Raw genomic sequence first — 22,626 nt, forward strand, 5'->3', positions numbered from 1 at the left:
TTGACTGACACTGTGGAAGACATATTGGAAGTGGGAGAAACTACAGGCAGGAGAAACATGAGGAGGCCACTGTGATGATCCAGATAAGAGCTAAAGAGGTGCCAAATGATGACAGAGACTAACAACAGTGAATAGCTTGACTTTGAAACACATTGCTGAGAGAGATTCCAAATGGCTTAGAGATGAGCAAAATATCAAAATTAGATGGGCTGTGAGTGATCTCTCAATAAATTACCAAAACTCTCTGCACCCCTCTTTCTTGAAGAATAGATGAAAGATAGTGTCTCCATTTGTTTTAAGGATTAAAAAACAAGGTATGAAATGATCTATTTTGGGGCATAGAGCAGGCTCCCACTTCATGGTAGCTCAAATATGAAAATGATAATGAGGAAAATTAACCAAGATTTCTAGAACAATTCAACACCCATGCTACTGGGACTCTGAACCTTTTGTGGATTGTATTCACAGGTCTTTCACATATATGCTCTCTATAAACTTCTAGTTATTGGCTCATTTTAAAGGCAACCAGCCATTACTGAGATGTGTGGTAGTTAAAGTGATCATTAGCAAAAAGGCCATGTTTCCTAAAGCGGAGCTGAACTGCTAAGTAATAATCAGAAACACCTTTAAGACCAGCTGTGGGTAATTAGCACGTTGGCACCAGTGATTCCCTACCCTGATTTGAGACAATCCAATTCAGCAGAAATTTTTTGAGTGTCTATTAAGTACTGATGGTGTATTGGTTGCTAGAAGAGGCAGAAGGATCAGTGTACCAAGTTCCTACTCTTAAGGAACTTATATTTTAGGAAGGAAAATATGACAAGTTTGCAAAAGACTAAGCATTTGTAGTTAATAGCATGCCTAATAAATGGATATAGATAAAATGTTAATGAGGTTTAAGAGCAGAAGAGAAAACACTCACTTAGAAGAATCAAAGAAAATCTTGGAAAAGAGTTGATCTTGGAGATGGACCTTGAAAGATGGCTGCGCTTTTTTGCTAGATCAATATGTTGGGGAAGGCAACTATGGTTGATAGAACTCTAATCATGCACTCAAACACACGCAGTCCCTGTTTCATCCAACAAACCTTTATTGAGTTTATACTACATTTGAGGAAAATGGAAATGACTAAAATAAAGTTTGTGCACCCAACATTTCACAGTCTCTTTCAAGTCAAATGTTTCTCTCCTTTATAGGAGAGAAGAAAGAAAGGTGAACAGGTAAGTTACAATACAATATGATCATTATTTTATAAAGGTCCTGCTGATGGTAATTTTAATTAAAGGCTATATATATTAGGATTTTCTAGAGAAAAAAGAACCAATAACCAATAGAATATGCATGTGTGTTTATCTGTCTATCTATCTATCTATCTATCTATCTATCTATCTATCTAGGAGCTTGATTTTAAGTAATTGGCTCACATGACTGTGGAATCTTGTAAGTCCAAAATCTGTAGGGTAGGCCAGCAGGCTGAAGACACAGGGAAGAGTTATGCTGCGATTAGAGTTTGAAGGCAGTCTGCTGGCAGAATTATTTCTTGTTCAGAAAAGGTCAGTTTTGTTTCTATCAAAACCTTCAACTGATTGCACAAGGCCCACCCACATTATGGAAGATAATCTGTTTCATTCAAAGTCTATTGATATAAATGTTATCGCACCTAAAAAGTACTTTTATTGAAATATCTAGAATAATGTTTGACTAAATATTTAGATACCATGGCCTAGCCAGCTTGATATATAATATTAGTCATCATACTGTGTGAGACAAATGGAACAAATTTCACTCCAGCCTCTGTCAGTCAGATTAATCACAGTGGCTGACAGAGTGGCACACTCAAGTATAAAGTTGAGTTCAGCCAAGAACATGTAAAGCCAAGGAGTAGATTACAGGGAGAGGCAGTTGGCCACCAGCCTTGATAATCAACTGCTACATGTATGATGAGTATGCTATACAACAAGGTTTATCTAACTTCTGATAAAGAGTAATTTATAGCTACTCACATAGGTGACCAAGTGGGTCAAAGTGGCAACAGACAAACAGCACCCTCCCTTAAAAATGGCAAGGAATTTGAGTAGACATTTCTTTAAGAAGATTCATAAATGGCAATAGGCACATGAAAAGATGCTAAACATCATTGGTCTATCAACTGATAGAGAAATACAATGTGGTGCATTCACACAGTGCAATACTATTCAGTAATGGAAGGGAATGAAGTAGTAACACACACTACAATCAAGGATGGCCCGTGACAACATGACAACTGGCCAAGTGAAAGAAGTCAGTCACAAAAGGCCATATATTGGGTGATTCCATTTACATGAAATATCTAGAATAGGCAAATATAACAAAATAGAACATGGGTTAGTGGTTGCCAGGGGTTGGTGGCAGAGGGGAGGAAAATGGGGAATAGCTACTAATAGGTATGGGTTTCCTTTTCTGGTGGCATTTGAAAACAGATTGTGGTGATGGTTGCCCAGCTCCATGAATATACTGAAAACAGTTGAACTTTACACTTTTTTTTTATTTTTTTTTAAAGATTTTATTTATTCATAAGAGACAGAGAGAGAGAGAGAGAGAGAAAGAGAGAGAGAGAGAGAGATGCAGAGACACAGGCAGAGGGAGAAGCAGGCTCCATGCAGGCAATGTGGGACTTGATCCCTGGGATTCCAGGATCATGCCCTGGGCCAAAGGCAGGCACTAAACCACTGCACCACCCAGGTGTCCAAAACTGTACACTTTTAAAGAGTATTTTACGGTAGGTGATTTATCTCAATAAAGCTATTATTTTTAAAAACCTTAAATTATTGTAAGTACAAAGCTTTCTTACTGTGGGGAGATGCTCTCTTCCTTAGTGCCCCAATCCTGCACTTCCTCCCATCCTAGCTTTAGCTGTTTTAAGAAGAAAAATGCCTAGAGGTGGAACTGAGGCCTCCCAATCTCCATGGGGACCAAAACCCATATGCATACATTCAAGTATGTGAGAAACACTGGGGAGGAAGGAACTCAAACTCACATGGCTCTGTTAGATACAAGTTCCCAAGTCACTATCCTATCAATTTCGCTGGGGAGGAGGGCTCTTGAATTCAACTAATAAGGTTTGGGCAAGGTTCCCAGTAGGGAAAATAAATCTAAAGTGACCTTGTGGGTGAGGCCTGTGGGACCAATTCAATGTCCTGTTGTTGTGACTTCCAACATACATTCCCTACTGAATGTATATTGGCATTGATGTTTTATATGCTTGTGCTGTGAATGCTCATAATGTCCAGAGGGGATTGTCCTGATTGAGGAGAGTCACATGTAGAGAAGTAGTGGGACATGTAGTGGGAATATTCACATGTAATAGACCATGTAAATCACTCCCCAACCAATTCTATCTTGAGTGGTCTCATGAGGAGATAGGGAAATCACAACCTTGATTAAGGTCTAAAAGGCAGAGCGGTTAGTAAGAGATGTAATATCTCAATACTACAGCCCTGTATGTCCAGAGGAATGGGAACTAGAGACTTATGGTAGATTACTACCAACTGAATTCAGTTGTTATTCCTACAGCCCCAGCTATTGCAGACACCGTAACCACAACTGAATCTGCTGCACAGACGGATGGCACTTGGTATGCTGTGTTGGACGCTGCCAACAGCTTCTTTCCTATTCTATTTTGGCCTCAAGGGCAAGGGTCCAGATCAGTCTTTATTCATGGCAAAGCTTCTAATACATGTTTGCAGTACTTCCAGGAGGTAAGATTAATGAAGGAATATTACTGATCTTTTGTCCTTTAGAATCATCCTGGAACTTTCTTCAAGAATGCAAATGCCCGGGTATGGCTCTCTCAACAATGTGCTTGACTTCTGGATCTGCATCTGCTATCTGTATCAGATGGCTGAACATTAGAGGATGGTCCAGCTCCTGCACTGTTGATGGTCCTAAGGTTTGAAAGGTTTTAAAATGGAGGTAGATGTATACGTGTGTGTGTGTGTGTGTGTGTGTGTGTGTGTGTGTATATATAGGCAAAATGATAACTACCTTAAGAGAGGTAGACCTTCTATACTGCTTTTAATCCATTCAATAGAGGCAGTGAAACTAACTTACTGCTGCATGAAATTGAAAATTTGTTCCTTTCTTTTTTATATTCATTATTCAGTAAAAATGTAAATCTATAAGAATCAGCCACTGTTAAATCCCAGGTTTTATCTCCGGATCATTTTATTTTACCTTGAAACCACCTTTTCTGATTCCTCATGGCCATTCCTATCTGCTTTGGCTGCTAGCAGAGACAGCTAACCTGAATTCTTGACTTGACAAAGCTGTGGGAGAATGACAGGAGAGAAAACTAAGTAGCAATGAAGAATCACAGAACTCATAACCATTGCTCTACCTTGCTGTGTTCCCTTGAATAAGTTGCTGGGCGTCTTGTGGCCTCAGTTTTTTCTCTGCCAAACAGGTTGTGCATATCTATCCTACCTGCCTTATCAGGAAGTTGGAAAGGCCAGATGATTTAATGGATGGAAATAAGCTATGGAAACTTAAAGCAGGACATAAAGAACAAAGTCAAAGAAGCCAAAGAAGAAAACTATTATTAGATAGGTTTATGGAGTATGAAATGATATTTAAAGGATTTTGAAGATTCTAAAACAATCTATATGTGCCAACTAACATTATTATAATTAAAATATTTCCTGTTACTTACAATTTGTAAGTAGCACCTACTTTGTGGGATGGCTATTTCCCACATGTTATCTTCCCAAGATATTAGAATTTCATCCAATTCCAAGGAATAATTTTCATGTATTTAGAACAAATAATAATGGTCACATTATTATGTACTTACTAAGTGTCAGGAACTATTGTAAGCCCATGAGGCACAGATTATTAGCATCCCCATCATAAAGATGATGGAAGATGAGGAATCTGCCAAACATGATGCATCATGGTAGACAGTAGAGTTGAAATTCACATCCAGGTCTATCTGACTCCAGAGCCCAGTCTCTTAAGCACCATGTTCTACTACTTCCCAGCATGTACACAACACCTGGCAGTAAAAAGCTTGCCTTCCATATTTCCATTACCAAGCAGTGCACTGTAAACCCCTAGAACCCCAGTCACTGAGCATCTTTAGAGCTCAGTATGGATTGCCTGTGAGCGGGCATTAGGGGGGAAATAAAGATAGGAGAGGTGGCTTCTGTTTTCAAGGCACTTATAGTCAAAGAGAGGAAGTTAGGTGTACCCAAACAACTCTAATAACAAAAGAAAGTGTTAGCTGCTGTAACAGGGCTACAAGAGCCTTAAGAAAATAGGGATTCCTCCTTGAATGATTTAAAAGTGAAATAGTGGCAATCCCTGGGTGGCTCAGTGGTTTGGCGCCTGCCTTTGGCCCAGGGCGCGATCCTGGAGTCCCGGGATCCAGTCCTACGACAGGCTCCTGGCACGGAGACTGCTTCTCCTTCCTCCTGTGTCTGCCTTTCTCTCTCTCTCTCTGTCTATCATAAATAAATAAATAAATAAATAAATAAATAAATAAATAAATAAATAAATAAATCTTTTAAAAAAGTGAAATAGTGATATTTAATTTAATTTTTAAAGGATTTATTTATTTGAGACAGAGAAAGAGAAAAAGAGAGACAAAGGGAGGGAGGGGCAGAAGGAAAGAGTCTTAAGCAGACTATGCTGAGTGCAGAGCCTGATGCTGGGCTCAATCCAAGGACCCCAAGATTGTGATCTGAGCTGAAACCGAGTCAAGCACTTAACTGAGCCACAAGGTGCCCTTTCAATTTTACTTTAAAGGTTTTATTAATATAAATTCAGCTGGGAAGTCTGTCTGAAGATACTGGTATGGAAGTCTTAAAGATGAATCAGAAATCGTCAGAGCTGAAGGGGGCCTCAGATGGTCTCTTTCCACATCCACATGGGAACCAGAGTACTCAGTGCCCCGGGGTGAATGAGTTGGTGGCAGAGCCTGATATTGGATCTAGAACTCCTAAGGCACTCCTTCCTTCCTATGGTCTCAGTACCACAGGGCAAGGAGCTTTCTTAGGAGCATGTATTCTTTGGGTAATTAATATCACAAATGTCCACTCAGGACATGTTGCACAGGCCTTCCCCAATTCTCCCTTCTAGCCACTTCCCTCCAGCCAGTAGTAATGTCTCCTACTCAGAGGTCTGGCTCTGGAGATACTGAGTGAACAAGACAGACTTTCACATACATCATCTATTAGCTTTCTCTCCAAAGCTCTAGGTTTTCTCACTCCAAACAGATTGTAAACATGGAGAGAAAGAACCCAACTTTATTCTTTATGTCCCAGAACAACTAAAATGGTGCTTTGTTTTAGTGTATGTCACAACATCCTAGCATGAGGACATTAAAAAATTGTCACTAAAATTTTTAAACATACACAAAAATAGAATAGTATGACAAATTCCCAAATGTTCACTGCCAGCTTCCACAAGTGTCATTACGCTGCCATTCTTGTTTCAAAGCCTAGAGAGGTGACTGAATGTGTACGTGGAGATGGCCAGGCCAGTGGCAGGGGGACACAATGGGCATTAGGCTCAGTTGAGGATTCCAGACATAGGGGCAGGCAATGGGATATAGCACAATCATTCTCAGCAGGAGACAGGGAGAAAATCAGTTTGCTTGGTGTAGAGTAGGAATCAGGCAGGTACAAGGGAGAGCCTGAGACAAACTGAACCAGGCAGTTCACTGGCTGGCTGTGTCAGGCTGTGGGTGGGCCAGGCCTCAGGGTGGTCTTAGAGGAACTGCATGACCTCTGATGTGCAGTTGAGCCTCTCCCCCCAGCAGCTTTGCAGATGCTACTTCCTCCTAGAGAATGATGCATTCTCCTACCAGCTCTTCCAACGGCTGCTGCCTCTTCCTTGACGACTGACCTGACCAAACTTTCTAAAGCATTATCTTCTATTCATTATTCTTCAATTTAGTAGGCTGCTTGCTTCCTACACACCATTCTGAATTTTGTAATTAATTATTTGTTAGTTTACTTATTTTTAGTCTCCACTACTAGACTGGAACCTCCAGTGGGAGAGGGGTTTATCTTTTTCCTTCACCTCTATTTCCTCAACAATCTAGAACAAATGTCTGGAAAACAATAGTCAATAAATATTTGCCCAATGAATTAATGATAGACTTAAAATTTTGTTAATATTTGGAAGGTGAACAAAGGTTGAGTACAAACGAATAGAGAAAATGGGAAAGGTAATTTCTGATTTGATCAGGGTAAATGGAAACCTCTAACCCAGTGGTGCTCAAATCTGGCTGCACATTAGAATTACCTGGGGAGCTTTAAAAAATACCAGCACCTGGTATCCTCTACAGACCAGCTGAATCAGAATCCTCAGAGGTGGTAGGAACACAGAAGTATTTTTTAAAAGCCCCCTAGGTGATTGTAATGTGCATAAGCTTGAGAATCACTTATTATTATTATTATTATTATTATTATTATTATTATTATTATTATTAAAGATTTTATTTATTTATGAGAGACAGAGAAAGAGGCAGAGACACAAGCAGGCTCCATGTAGGGAGCCTGATGCGGGACTCCATCCCAGGACCCCAGGATCATGCTCTGGGCCGAAGGCAGGTGCTAAACCGCTGAGCCACCCAGGGATCCCCCTTTTTATTATTTTTTAAAGGCTTTATTTGTTTATATGAGAGTGAGAGAGAGAGTAGGAGATAGCACAAGCTGGGGGAGGGGCAGAAGGAGAAGCAGACTCCCTGCTGAGCAGGGAGCCTGACTCAGGGCTCCACTTGGGACTCTGGATCATGAGCTAAAGGCTTTTAACCAGTTGAGCCATCTGGGTTCCCCGAGAATCACTGTTCGAATGAAGAAAGGCTATAAGGATTTTGACATCAAGATGAGAGCAGTGAGTTCTGGAGTAGAAGACAGTCTGCTCAAGTTTAGAGTGAGTCAAAATGATGTCTTTTATTCAATCCTTTCAATGCCTAAAACCAAATCGGGGGGCACCTGGGTGTCTCAGTCGGTTGAGCATCCAACTCTTGGTTTTGGCTCAGGTCGTGATCGTGGGTCGTGGGATAGAGCCCTGCATTGGGCTCTGCACTCAGCTCTGAGTCTGCCTCAGATCCTCTCCCTCTGCCCCTCCCCCTACTTGTTTGGCATGTATGCTTTCTCAAATAAATAAATAATCTTAAAAAAAAACAAATCTGGGATCCCTGGGTGGCGCAGCTGTTTGGCGCCTGCCTTTGGCCCAGGGCGCGATCCTGGAGACCCGGGATCAAATCCCACATCGGGCTCCCGGTGCATGGAGCCTGCTTCTCCCTCTGCCTGTGTCTCTGCCCCTCTCTCTTTCTCTCTCTGTGACTATCATAAATAAATAAAAATTAAAAAAATTAAAAAAAAAAAAAAAACAAATCAGAGATGAAATAAACAGATTGACATTAGTTGAAATTGAAGTACCTAATGATGGATAGATTTTTAAAATTTATAAATAGTATAGTGTATTTAAGTAAGAATTAAAAACAAAATTTATGTGTATGTGTTCTATTTCTATTTTAAAAGACTTCTGCTTTTATTTACACAAACAACACAAACATAATTGAGTTTGAAAGAATAGATTATCTTTGGCTCTCAGGTCACTTCTATCAGAGTTCTACTTGTTGCTTCCTAAATGTCATAAGCAGACCACATTGTGCCATAGAGTTTGCAATAAAATGCAAACGAAATAACTTTAAGTTTGTCATATTGTGGCACTTGCAAAAGATCTTTCCAACCCACCAAAGAGCATTCCATCTTATCTCTCTTCTCTTTCCTCTTCCTCCCTCCTCCCTTCCTCTCTTCCTTGTCAGATTATTTTTAGATGCGTTCTTTCTAGTGTTTTAGGTGAACTGATGAGGTTAGGTGAGGTGCAACTTTTCTCATTTCCAGAGCTTGCCTTGCTCTTCCATCATGTGAAGGTTGCTTCGAGGATGGCACCCTGCTCCTGAGCTCAAATTCTGTGGGGCTTTAACTTTTTCTTCTCCTTAATTTATTTAGGTTGCTGCCGGCACGCCTCGCCATAGCTGCAATCCCTCAGTACTGCAATCTGGGAACAATATAAATGGTTGATGGCAGAGAGAAATTTTCAATTGTTGCTTCTCAGTGATTCACATAATGTACTGTCATTAGCACTTCGATGTGACATATCATGGTTTCCAGGGCTTATTGGGCCATTTATAAATACCAAAAAGGGGGATCCCTGGGTGGCGCAGCGGTTTGGCGCCTGCCTTTGGCCCAGGGCGTGATCCTGGAGACCCGGGATCGAATCCCACGTCGGGCTCCCGGTGCATGGAGCCTGCTTCTCCCTCTGCCTGTGTCTCTGCCTCTCTCTCTCTCTCTCTCTGTGTGTGACTATCATAAATAAATACAAATTTATATAAAAAACAATAAATACCAAAAAGGTGTTAGAGCTGGTATTGCAGTATGGTTACTACCTTAATTGCCTTCACTGGGAAAAGTTGGCAACATCTTCTAGGGAGGAAAGTAAATTGTAATTTTTAGTTTGTCTTTAACCATTTGCAGTCAATTCCTTTCAAGGGCAAGAATCACAGCTTTTTTTGTTTTTCTAGTTTTCTAGTAATTTAATTTTTGCAAAAAATATCTACTCTTCATATTTTAGTTATTATTACTGGAATTGATTTCTAGATTATCTGTACAGGTATTCAAATGTTTATTTTCTCACCATAGTTCACATTATTAATGATAATTATTTCTGAGACTTAGAGAATTTTATACTTACAAAGTGACATTATAAATAATAACAGCAGCTACTATTTATTGAATATTTACTATGTGGTAAAAGGTACATAGGTATTGGCTTATTCAATTCTTTCCAACAACATTGTGAGCTAGACATTATTGTTGCCTCCATTTTATGAGGGGAAATTGATGTTTATGGAGGCTTAGTAAGCCAGTAAGCGGTAGAGCTGGATTTGAAACACAGGTTGGTCTGACTCCAAAGCCAATAATTTTAAGTGGTCCCTCAAATATTCCCCACCCCAACCCCGGCATAGTCAGGCCCCTTTTCCAAACCAGGAAATGAAGAGTCCAGCAACAGCAACACTGGAATGCTGCATCTTCAGACCTCAGACACAGAGCTCCTTCTCCTCTAGATGGCCTCCGTCAGGGTGAGCTATTATAAGTGCTGATGCCCCATGCGCACCACTCAGATTGATAAATAAGCAAAGGATGAAGACTGGTAGTTAAAAATCAGAGGAGCTTCTATTCAAAGCATCAGAGGCAAAAGAGCTGCCTGCCTGGTCTGATGGTGAGGCATGAGCTCCGAGCTGGGAGACCAGGGTTTAGAGGCAGAGAGGAGGAATGAGGCAAGTCATGCCCACTGGGCACGCAGCCCAGGAGCAGCGGCCACTGACATGAACCGGCCTGGGTCCCAGTGATTGATCGTGCAGCAGGGGATGTTCTTCCCTCAGCAGCCACAGGGCCCCACAAAGAAAGGCTGCTCATGGAGAAGTCTTTGTTAGGGCCTCTAATGAGAGGATTGGGTTTCACATCACAGCTACCCCTAAACAGGTACACTCTGCTTCTTTCATCTTCTGGATGGCTCCCACGGGAATGAAAAGAAAAAGAAAGGAAGCTACACCAAGAAACAGGTCACAGGCTGGTTTGGCGGGGTTTTGTACCTCCCCCGCCCCACTACCTCCAGATGGGTATCTTTGAAATTCTTGAATTTTCACACACCCTGTGTGGCCCCTGGACAGCAATGGGAAAAGCTTTCCTAAGAAAGTTTTCATAATCCATCCACATGACTCTAGAAAATTACTGTCCCTGTCCCTTTGCATCTGCTACTGCCTCTGTTTGAAAGATCCTCCCTAGACACCAAACTATGGCTAACTTGTCCTTCTCCCTTAAGATCCAGTTCAAGCATTGTCTTCTCCAGAAAGCCCTCCTTGATGTCTTACACCTTCGCTCCACCTGGCTGATTTCTGTTTCTCTTCTGTCCTGCTAAAGCACTTCTGCCACAGTCCCTGTCTCCCTTCCACCCTATAAGCTCCTTCAGGGCAGGGATGGTCTCCCTGGTGCCCAGCACAGTATCTAGCATACAGCGTAAATGTAATAAGTATTTCTGAATGAATGAGTCATGAATGATAAATGAAATGGTGTGGGAAAATATTTGCTTAACTATTTAAAGCACTTGAGTCTTTCAAAATACTTTATTTTTTCTTTTAAAAATAGCCTTTTTTTTCAGATTAAAAAAGCAATAATGCTGACTACAGCAATTTTACATACCAAAAAAAAAAAAATCCACAATGAAGAAAATTACAACTGTCTGTAATCCCACTACCCAAAGAAAACCACTTTTAACATTTAGATGTATGAAGAGATTCCAGTAATTTGTGTGTATGAATATATATGAAATTGGAATCCTATTGCCCTACCTAATTTTCTCAAGGATTACAACAAGATCTTTTGGAAGCAGATAGAGAAGTCATTTTGATTGCAATTTAAGTGATGGGAAAACTGGTATGCAAGATACATATCTAATTAATGGCAGAGTCAGGAATAGTAGCCCTGAATCTCATCATAGTCCCAGGCTCCTCTACTCCTCATAGGCCTCCTACTTAAGTGGCGTTATTCTCACAAGAAGAAATTGTGCATTAACCTACAATCAATGGCACATGGATCTGTAACTAGATGCTCTTTCTCAGGAAAGGGACAGATTTAAGCTGATCCTATATCTGCATCATACCTGTGCAGTGCATAGGGGGACTGTTTAACATTTCTAAGGGAAACAAGGATGGAGCATTTAGGATCTCATCCCTGTAACCAGCAGACTTAGGCAGGCACCATTAAGATTCAGAGTTTCCTTCCAGTAGGCAAATGGCATCTGAACAGTGAGGGCATGGCTGAGAGCATGTTGCTGTGGGAACCACAGCCATAGGTTCAATCCTACCAGTCCACTGACTAAATTCTAGAACCATGTACACAGTAAGTGCTCAATAAATGTGCATCAGGCTGAACCGAATGTATATTATTATTCAGCAGTGACAGCATTAAAGGTGACAGCAAATATAAATATCGCCACCACTATACCCACTATAGAAAATGCAGTCCAGTGTGAACTAGATTTCTGCTTTATTCTAAATAGAGGACTAAACTGTAATCCACCAAACACAAACACATGCCAGACTGTTAGCTCTGCAGATGAGGGAACCATATCTTATTTATCTGTGTGTCCCCAGAATACCTAGCACAGAGGCAGACACATTTGAAGTGTCAATGTTTTTTGAATTGAATTATATTTGCTTGGCTGGCGTGGGAGTTAAAAAGATGTTGACTAGTAATTCACCATTCCTTTCCCTGGAAGCTCTGTAAATCAAGCTCTTAAAAAAAGCAGCAAGCTAAATTCCAAAACCCTCTCTTAGGAGAAATGCCCACGGCTGGTGGGGTCTGGACTATGTCCACCAAATGTGCAGATCTCTTCTGCACAAACATCACTTATTCCCAAGGGAGTCCCTGACTGGCTCACTGGCTGTGGAGACTCACACGTTCCCTCTTTCCCAATGGCAGGAGGGTCAGGGGAAAGGGGTGGGAGTTGATGATGAAGCACTGCTGAACTAAATGTTCTCCTCTTCCCAGGAGGGAAAATCTCCAACAGTAGGAGTGTTGGCATTTTTCTAGAAGAACAACCATAAAGAACATGAGATGTAGTTGGAAATGATCTTTTCTGAAGACAAGTTTTCTTTTTTAAAGGGCCACTCTCCTCTTCTCTCTTACCTAGACTGCTATTGGAATGACTTTGCCAAAGCTGCTAGAATCCCACAAGTTGGGATCAAAGTCAACTTGGCAGGTGGAGGGGTCATATGGGATATGGAGTGAGGAGCCATTAGGCCAAGATCCTCATTTTTTCTAAGTTTATCTAAGAGCAGTAACAAAAACAAAAACAAAACCATGTTTGCTAATAAGATCCTTTCCTTAAATACACTGAGCTGCGTTGGAAGAAACTGAAATAGAAATTACTGATTTTTCTGGGAGACAAAACACACCTCACCAATCCCCAAAGCTCTTAACAAACTCTCTTGAAGGTTTAATCACAATGTAAAGTCCACAAGTTTTCATCGGCAATGTCTGGTCATCGACTGTACAACCCTCTGAAGTGGCACCCAGTACAACTCCCAGATTCGCCTCCACTGCCCATTCCAAGGGCCTGCTGGCAAGGTCTTCCTGACTGATGCCCTGGTCTAGCCTAGTAAATTCTTTCCAGGGGAGATTTAGGACACATACTTTCAGTCTGTCGAGTTCTTTACTTATAAGGTGCAGAATTTATTAGCGCAAAGAAAATAAAAAGAAAGGCTGCCACCTTAAGTGTTTTTACATTCGGTTTCCTTGTTATTAGAGTTTGTTGTTTCCAGAAATACAGCTGCCCAGCTCATTTGAGCCTTTGTGCTGAATCAGTGGGAGGTGTTTTAGCTTCCCATGGTCTTGTGGGAGCTCTGCAGCACCACCTATCCACCGAGGACTCTTGTGCCACTCTCATTTGAGGAGAACAAAGCCATGAACACGTGCATCTTTAACCTATATGTGGCCAGCAAAGGCACACAGAGTTGATATGAAACCCAGGTTTGTCCACCTCTGGAAATTCAGCCTGTCTAGTCACCCGAAGAATATCTTTTTCTAGCCTAGAGTTTTCTTTTCTCCAGTTCCATAAAATGCCCATTTCCATGTCCAGACCCAAATGACACAAATTTTGGCTTCAGACCATGGGACGGACACCAAAGAGTACCACAGAAAGAGAAAAGAAAATCAGATTTAGAACTGTAAAACTTTGTCCCAGTATTTGTGGGACCTTGGACTTAATATCTTCACAGAACCCTTGTTCTTCAGCAAGGTAAGTATAAATAGTCCTACATCTCTCACCAGCCTCTCTTCAGAGCAGTTATGACAAAGTGCAATTATTTTGTTTATATGTTTATTTATGTTCTATTTATCACTATGCTTTATTAACTTATAAGCTCCAAGAGTTCAGGGACCTTGTCTTTCTGGTTCATCAAAGAGGCCCACTGCCAGGAATGGTGACCAACATGTAGTACATGATCAAGAGGAGTAAATGAGATTTGAGTGAGGTGAGAAGGAAGGACAGAGAAAAGGAAGGTCAGAGTGGATATAGCATTAGTGAGGTACCATATATGAAAGTGATCTGTGAATTATTAAGTATTACCCACATTTTAAAATAATAAGTAACAGTTGATGCATTAGTTATACCAGGGTGAATCTTTTAAAAATATAAGCTAGATCGTATTATTCTCCTGCCTAAAACCTTCTGCTGGCTTTTCATACTATGTATAATAAAGTCAAACTCCTGTTAGCTTTCAAAGCCCTATGGGATCTGACCCCTTGGTGGCCTCATGTCCAACCAGTCTCCCCTTCTCTGCCAGGCCTCCATCACTCTGGTGTCCTTGTGTTTCCTCAAACATGCCAAGCCCATCCCTACTTTGGCGCCTTTGTGCTAGCCCCTTCCTCTGCTTGAAAGTTCCTCTGCAAAGTCTGCATGGCTGGCTCCTTCTCGTCATTGGGCGATTGGCTTAAAAGTCACCTTCTCAGAGAAGCCTTCCTATACACTCCCTCCAAAGAAGCCCTCACTGATTCCTTGTTATAGTACTCTACTATTTGTTTATTCATTTATTTATTACTGGTCTCCCAGTGCCTGATGGTCAGTAAGAATTTATTTTTGTGTGACATTGTGTTTGTTTAATGCTGACACTTCATAGAAACTTTTCTAATTATTATTTTGTTTTATTTCTACAGGTTTATGAGCTCAGACAAACAAACAAAAAACCATTTGGTTCCAACTTGAAAGTTCCCTCTCCAGTGTACATTAGTCACTCTCCTCCCCCTACCAGACTTTGAGAAAGGTAGCCTGGCCCTGTGAATAGAAACAACTATTCCAGTCAGTTCTAGTATTTGTGACTTAATTGGAGTCATGTATAATCAGTGATACAATAACTACTTAGTCCTCTAACCTACAGGGGTTCTTTCAAAACATGGAAATGGTACCACTGGGTGCCAAGCTGTTCTCTGTTCTGGGCTTAGAAGCTTCCTGGCTGAGGGTAAGGGTGAAAATAAGGGGAATGCAGGGCAGGAACAGGCAGAGGGAAGCAAATGGCAGGAACACTCACTGGTTCCAGCTGAGTTTGCTTACTGTGGACCCAAGAGAAGGTGTAATTTTGTAGGAATAGTACTGGACTAGGGCAGAGGGAAGGGTTCTAGAGCTGGTTCTATATCTTCTTCTGTTATAGGAGGTGCAACTTCATCTCCTCAAAGGAGAATCCCAGCTCTGACAGTCTCTGAGCTAATGAGAGGAGCCTGACCTTTCTCCATGACCATGATGTCTATGAAAAGGATGACCCATGTAGTATTTCTGATGAGTGCAGCTTCTCTGGACTAAGTGGGATTTCTCTGATTGGTCAATACAGTCCCCTGACAAATCAAGATCTCTGCTCTTGCCAATCTTCTTTAGCTTTCCTTTCCCTTCTCTCTCCTAGAGAAGTTCACCAACTATATGAGGGTGAATCCCCTCATTGTCATATAGGGATCAACACCTAACTGCAAGTGCACTTCAGCCACTCCCTAAGAGATGGGTTCCTACTGTATCTGATCTTGGCCAACACGGTCCCATCTGCTTATCTGCTTTCAACATGTTGCATCTGACTTTAACTAATGTGTCCTATTAGCATTAAAAACAATCTGGAAAAATTCACTCTCAAGCAGAGTTCAAAAAGGCCACAAATAAATGTGGAATCTCAACTGCACAAGGTTTGTTAAAATAATTTGTAGTAAATAAATATATAAATGTATATAAATATATTAACTGTATAAATGTATATGCATGCATACGTATGTATATATAGATATGTGTGTGTGTGTGTGTGTGTGTGTGTGTGTGTGTAGTGAAGCCAAAGTCTGTAAAATGGGTCAAGAGAACAAAAACATGAATGCTTCTGTCCAATTTATGAAATTACCTCGTTACGGGGGGAGGGAGAATTCTCCCAGTATGGAACAAGATGTGGTCAAAATAACTGAATGACATAGAAGAGGAGTTGGGAATCTTTATCATACACTTACAGGTAATGGGTTGAAATTCTGGTCCACAAGGTGATTGTATCCATGGTCAAAAAATGAATGTCGTATCACAACATCAATGCCCTGGTTAGCGAGCATTCCTAAAGTGTTCAACCATCTAAAAAAAAGCAGGAAAAAAATGCCTTATCAATACATCTTAAAAATGGCAATATAACAAGCTCTATAGAGATTGGCTAACACACACACACACACACACACACATACACACACGTACACCAACCCCCACCATGAAATTTACATAGTACTTTAAAGGAGAAGATTATTTTAAGCATTGAGTACACAGTTGGAAGACATTTTAGGGATTATCAAGTCCAACCTCTTCATTTTATAGGAAAAGAAACAGAGGTCCCGGGAAATAAAATGATAAAATATTTTGTTGCAAATGAATTATCTTACCCCGTAATACCAACAAATAAAATGAATATCCTAGCCGCTTATAAGCCCAATTATCATCTCCCTTGCCCCCTGGCTATAGGACACACAATCACAGGAGAATACACACTACGTCTCCATCATTCAAACTTCCCTGCTTGCACCCTGTCAATGTATATGTACCTTTCATGTGACTCTAACTCACATATTCCTATGACCTATGCAAGAAAGGTCCAGCCATTTACATCCCTCATATATCACTGTCAGCAGTCAATGCAATAATAATTTCCTTGGCACTGTAATTAACAATGCAGAACTTCAACTATGCTACACATCATAATGGAGGACCTGCATTGCTCACACATTATCACATACTCCACTATGCCAAATACCCACTTTCCAGGGTGTGCAATCCTTCCAAAGTACTTCCTTCTTGGTTCTTCCAATACCCACTGCTAACTCTGCCTTTATTATTTATGCATTCAATTCATTCACTCATTCACCCATTCATTTAATTTTCTCTTTGTATTCCTACTTCTGAAACTTTGGGAAATTTCTAATTGTAATAATACATAATATATAATAAATGTGACTGAGAGCTTCAGTCTTAAATAGTATAAAAGATAAGGCATTCACAATCTTTCCTGAGTGTACATGTGAGTCCTCATCTGTACTTCTTTTCCCTTCTCTCACCCTAAACTCCATTTCCTAGCTCTAAGCCACATATAACTACTCGAGGCTACCCAAACTCACCATGCTTTTGCATATTCACCTAAGTATTCATACGTTTTTTTAACTTCTGCTTAGAATTCCCTCCCCCTTCCTCTAACCCACCTCATCTGGCAAATTTCTTGCCATCTATTCATCTTCAAGTCAAGTGTCATCTTCTAAATCCTGCTAGCCCAGCCAACAGTAGTACCTTCCTCCTCTGTACCTTCACAGAACTCATTTACACCCTCTGCCAGCCCACGATAATTACTTCCTTACTTCTCTGCTGTCCCCAGTTGGTTAGGAGCTCACTGAGAACAGACACAATGTTTTAGTTTTGTACCCAAACATCTGTATCAGTTCCCAGCACACTGTAGGTGCTTCAGACTCTATGTTAGATTGATCTGGATAAAATTAGATTCAAGGAACTTTGAGAATCACTATTCAGCATCCTAAGAACAAATTATGCATAGCCATGATTTTCCGAATTTGAAACCATATGGAACTCCAAACCAGTGATTTGTAGAATTAAACTTTTTCTTTACTGGAATAAAGAGCATTGCTAATTTCTATATTATAAATGAGTATTATTAACAATCTTTTTCACATCAACAATTATATTAAAACTAAAAAATATTTACTGACAATTAGATTATAGAAACAAAACAAAGCAAAATGTAAAAACAAAAGTTTTAAATAAAAAAGAAAATCTGACAATTATATAACAGAACTTTTGTTGTTGTTGTTGTTCAGACTGCAACATTGCAACCTAGGAACTAAAATTACTTTTGGAATACCACATGGCTAAGCTACTTGCCTTTATTATTTTTATTAATTTACCAACCCCGTGAAATCAGGATAGCTGATTTAGTTTTTCCTTTAACCACGGAGACACAGTATAAAATATCCTGGGGTAGAACTATAACATGAATTCTGAGTTGATGCACTAAATCAATGGTCTCTCCAGCAATGTAGCACTAATTCAATAGGGTCTATATGGGGTGCCTGGGTGGCTCAGTGGTTTAGCATCTGCCTTTGGCACAGAATCCTGGAGTCCTGAGATCAAGTCCTACATCAGGCTCCCCACGGGGAGCTGCTTCTCCCTCTGCCTATGTCTCTGCCTCTCTCTGTGTGTCTCTCATGAATAAATAAATAAAATCTTTTAAAAACTAGGATCTATATCTAGCAAGTATTTATCTATAAAAACAAGTATGTCTTATTCACCCTTCTATACCTACACTTGCTGAATGAAGAAACAAAATGATGAGTAAATACGTAATCACATCCAGCAGCAGCAGCTGAATATCCATACAGGACTGTATTTTGGTATTTAAAATATCCCATTTGCCATTCATTCATCACTCATTCAACAACACTAATTAATCAGCTGTAAATGCCAGGCCTTGTTCTCAGTATTGAGGAGATATAAAAATGCTTCTCAGTATTGAGGATAGATATACAAATGACATGTGAGTCATTTGTAAAGCACTGTGTATGTAAATACCTGTACTCATTTATAGGAATGGTATCAAATTCCTACTTATGATCTCTGTAGACCTTATAACAGTGATCCAAAAAGAATATATACTCAACAAATAATATGTTAACTCGTAAATCTGGAGGGGTTTTTCCTACTACTATAGGGAGTTTTTGAAGGAACTCTAATGTGAGAGGGAAAAATATGTACCCTCCTTTCTAAACCCACATCCTACATGCACATCTGGGGTCTAGAGCATTCAAAATGACTATGACCAGATCCCTGCTTCCCCATGCTTTTCAGAGTGGAACAGTTAGAGGAAGTTGTCTTCCTCTTCCTCTTGTAAATAATAAGCTCTCTGAGAGGGGGGAAATAAATGATGTTTCAAGTCTCCCTTTCATGCATAAGCAGTGAAAAGTCGCAAGACCACTGATACATCCCACCAAGGATGCTACTGCAGCCAGTAGTTTCCATTCCACAAAAATGACTATTGGCGGGGTGGCAGACACTACTGATACTGGAGACACAGCAGTATGCCAAGGGTATATCTGTAGTGCATCAGAGAGTCTCAAAGCCCTGCCTGGAATCAGAAAATTCTGATTCTTGCATGAATGTGCAAGTGTCCTAGTAGGCTCATCATTATACCATGTATTGAAAAAAAGCCTGAAGATGCCTTCTTTCCAAGAAGTCATACTAATCTTCTGGAGCTTCTTAGAGTGCTTTATTTCTCCCCCCTAGAAAGCAATTTATGCTCCCTGGAGAACTAGACTCAAAGGACACTTTGCTGGGTGCTGCCAGCAGAGGGGAGAGCAAATGGGTGATAAAGAGGTAAGAGAGAAGACCAGGAGCCCAGTGAACTAGTTCTCATCTGATCTGTGTCCACCACACATCAGATACCTAGTCTACAACCCAACCCTGAACAGCTAGGTTAATCTAGGTTTACAAAGTCACTGATCCATGGATATTTGGCTACTGCTCGTGAAAAGGCAGGTTTCTTTCCAGCTCCCTCTCTGAAGGGCTGTAGTGTTTCTCAGTTCACATCATTCTCTGAAGGGAGGAATGCTCATGAAAACACTCAGAACAATGGTGCTGCTCATTGTCTCAGCAGCAGAGTCTGTCTCTGACAGCTGAGCAACAGCTATTCCTCTGCTGGTCCTGAGAGGCCTCTGCCACTAGCTTTTCGCCCTTGCTCCACAGCTCACAGTGAAACCTGGTGAGGACTGTATTTTTGAAAGGAGACTCTCAGAACCACTGTATCAAATGCTGATTCATCCCATTTCATCCACTTGAACCATGCTCATGGAACAACTGCTCTGTTTCACTCAAGGCTAGGTGCTGAGAACACGGGCATGGAAGACCCAACGTATCATCAGATATTCTTTTGACTCATTATCTTCATCTGCATGTTCCAGGATTCCATCTGCAGAAACAATCTGCTTGACTGCCCTGATTTGTCCTCTACAAATGTATTCAAGAAGCTGCCTTAATGGAAGGAAACTTCATGTGTATAATTACAAACAGCTGTTAGTAAGGAAACACAAAGCTGAGGGCAGAGCTCAGTTCTTAGGAGGATCTTCCCTAGGCAAAAGTCAGGGCCACAGGACCAGAGTGGCACAGGACCAGGTCACTTGGTTAGTCTATGGTCCTGAGAGGTTTGTCCCTGGCACGTAATGCTGGCTGGCCAAGTGGAGTCCTTTATGCTTCTGGGATAAGTCATTGTCCAGATAACTGCAGAAGCCTTCAAATCCATTGTCCTATCTCCTGCCTCTCCACATTCTTGTGCATACTATTCCCAAAGCCAGCGTGTAAACACAAGTCAGAGGGTGTTTCTCTCTTCCACCAAAGTCTTCAGTGGCTTGCCACTGAGTGTAGAACAAGGCCTCATGACTGGTGGAGAAGCACCCTGCCCCCCACCTCATTGCAGCCCTCACTACATCCCTGCAGCTCTTGAGGCTTTTATCACATGACTCATTTCCCCTCCCTGTGCTTCTGCCCATAATGTTCCTTCTGCCTCTCAGGCTCTCCTCCACCATCACCACCATTTTCTACCTATAGAAATTAATTTTTCTATGTTCCCCTCAAATGTTACTTCCTCCATGAAGCCCTTCCTGATTCTCCCAGTCAGAGAAATTCCTGATCTCTTTGCCTGTCTATCACTTCTTTTCTTTTTTCTTTCTTTCTTTTTTTTTTTTTTATTATGACAGTCACAGAGAGAGAGAGAGAGAGGCAGAGACACAGGCAGAGGGAGAAGCAGGCTCCATGCACCGGGAGCCCAATGTGGGACTCTATCCGGGTCTCCAGGATCGTGCCCTGGGCCAAAGACGGGCGCTAAACCACTGCGCCACCCAGGGATCCCCTATCACTTCTTTTCTTGAACAGACCATGTGAAGCAGAAAGAAAGATGGTCTAAGGTAGTGATAAAGAGGCTAGACCATGAAGCAGACTGCCTGGGCTTGAGTCCAAGCTCTCATACCCATCTCATTGGGTGGTTGTAAAATAATAGTATCCGTATCACTGGTTGTTGAATTATTAGGTATAGAGAGAGTACTTCAGAAGCATGTGGCACATACAGTTAAAATTGTTATTATTATGGCAGTAATCTCCTACACCTTTTCTTATCTCCTGTCTCTGTTCCTCCAATCTTACTCTTACCTATCTCCTAGAACTATGGTGAAAACTGGATGAGAAATTATATGTTGTCTGCACTATGAACTATAGATATTAAATAAAAGTCTTATGACTGTCATGGTCACTACTACTACTCTTATTACTACTATCTTTGCTCTGATGTCTGTTGTGTCATTTTAGTGTCTAGAGAAGTCACTCATCACTGTTGGTTGAATGGGTTACAGCCATTCACAAAGGAACAGATAAGGAACTTTTAATGGGAAATGAACCTCCCCCCTCCAGGAGGCAGAATAATGAGCAGTACCACTTCACTATCCTTTTTTCTACAAAGTCCCTGGGAGTGAAACTGCACATGTTACTCACAAGAATCCTGCAGCATAGGAATCTGATAGATTGTTTGTGCCTCCAGCTGAGGTGGTCACCACACCTTCAAGCCAAATCTTCTTTCCTGGGGTGTATGTATTAACCACCTGTTCACACAACAAAATCAGAAGGGGATAAGAAATTGTTAAAAGTTGTTCCCAAAGAGAAGGAAGACATATTTCTTGAGGGAGTTCTGCTGATACCCTGCTCCCAGGTGGGTAGTCACAGTCTGTGTGTCTTCATGATGATTCACCCCACACAGTGAGCTGGCATGTGTGCATACGAGTGTGCGCGCACATGCACGCACACACACACGCACACAGGCATTAACATTGATGTATATCTATTCAAAAAATAACCCTTTTTCCCTAAGTAAACCCAAGTGAAAATATGACAATGAGAACAAGTGCATTTTCTAGGACCTAAGCTGACTGCAATACCCTTCACTGGAAAGTATAAATCATATGATGTTTCCATATTAACAAGTATCGAGAAGGAAATTTTCTTAATACTCTGTTATGGCACATCCTAGGATGAGTCTACTGCCCATGCATCAGAAGTCATAAATCATGAGGGCAGAGGTCAATATTTGGGAGAAATATAGTATAATCACCAGGGCATGTATGTATATTACAACCACATTTTAAAAATAACTGCAGTAAGTACTTAAAAAAATCACTGATCCACAGGTGAAAGATCCTACCTCAGGAGCTTTCCAAGCAGAGGAAAAGCTTCTTGTTAGTTTTGAAATGGCCCAGTCTCTGGTCTTCAAGTTGGAGATGGGCAGACTATCCAGACTAGGGCCCAGATCTCCTAGACAGCAGTGTGTCAATACTTAGGGATAATGTTGTACTCTGGATAGCCCCTGGAAGCAGAGCCTGAGACAAAGGCTTATCTACAGGTAGTTCATTTGGGAAGTAATAACAGGGAGTGGGAATGAGGAATTAGAGGTCTAAATCAGGGAAAAGGCAAAAT

General features: G+C 41.0%; 1 protein-coding gene across 3 annotated transcripts in view; it reads right to left on the minus strand.

Annotated features, from left to right (window-relative positions):
- Positions 1-22,626, minus strand: part of HPSE2 (heparanase 2 (inactive)) — a 632,933-nt gene that overhangs the window by 110,843 nt on the left and 499,464 nt on the right. For all 3 annotated transcript variants that reach the window (XM_055300070.1, XM_055300069.1, XM_055300068.1), the window contains 2 exons: positions 21,652-21,758; positions 16,086-16,200 (listed from right to left, as the gene is read on the minus strand). In XM_055300070.1, the coding sequence (XP_055156045.1) occupies positions 16,086-16,200; positions 21,652-21,758 (222 nt within the window). The remainder of the gene's footprint in view (positions 1-16,085; positions 16,201-21,651; positions 21,759-22,626) is intronic.

Source organism: Nyctereutes procyonoides, unplaced genomic scaffold, assembly GCF_905146905.1.
Source record: "Nyctereutes procyonoides isolate TBG_1078 unplaced genomic scaffold, NYPRO_anot_genome, whole genome shotgun sequence".
NCBI classification, from domain to species: domain Eukaryota; kingdom Metazoa; phylum Chordata; class Mammalia; order Carnivora; family Canidae; genus Nyctereutes; species Nyctereutes procyonoides.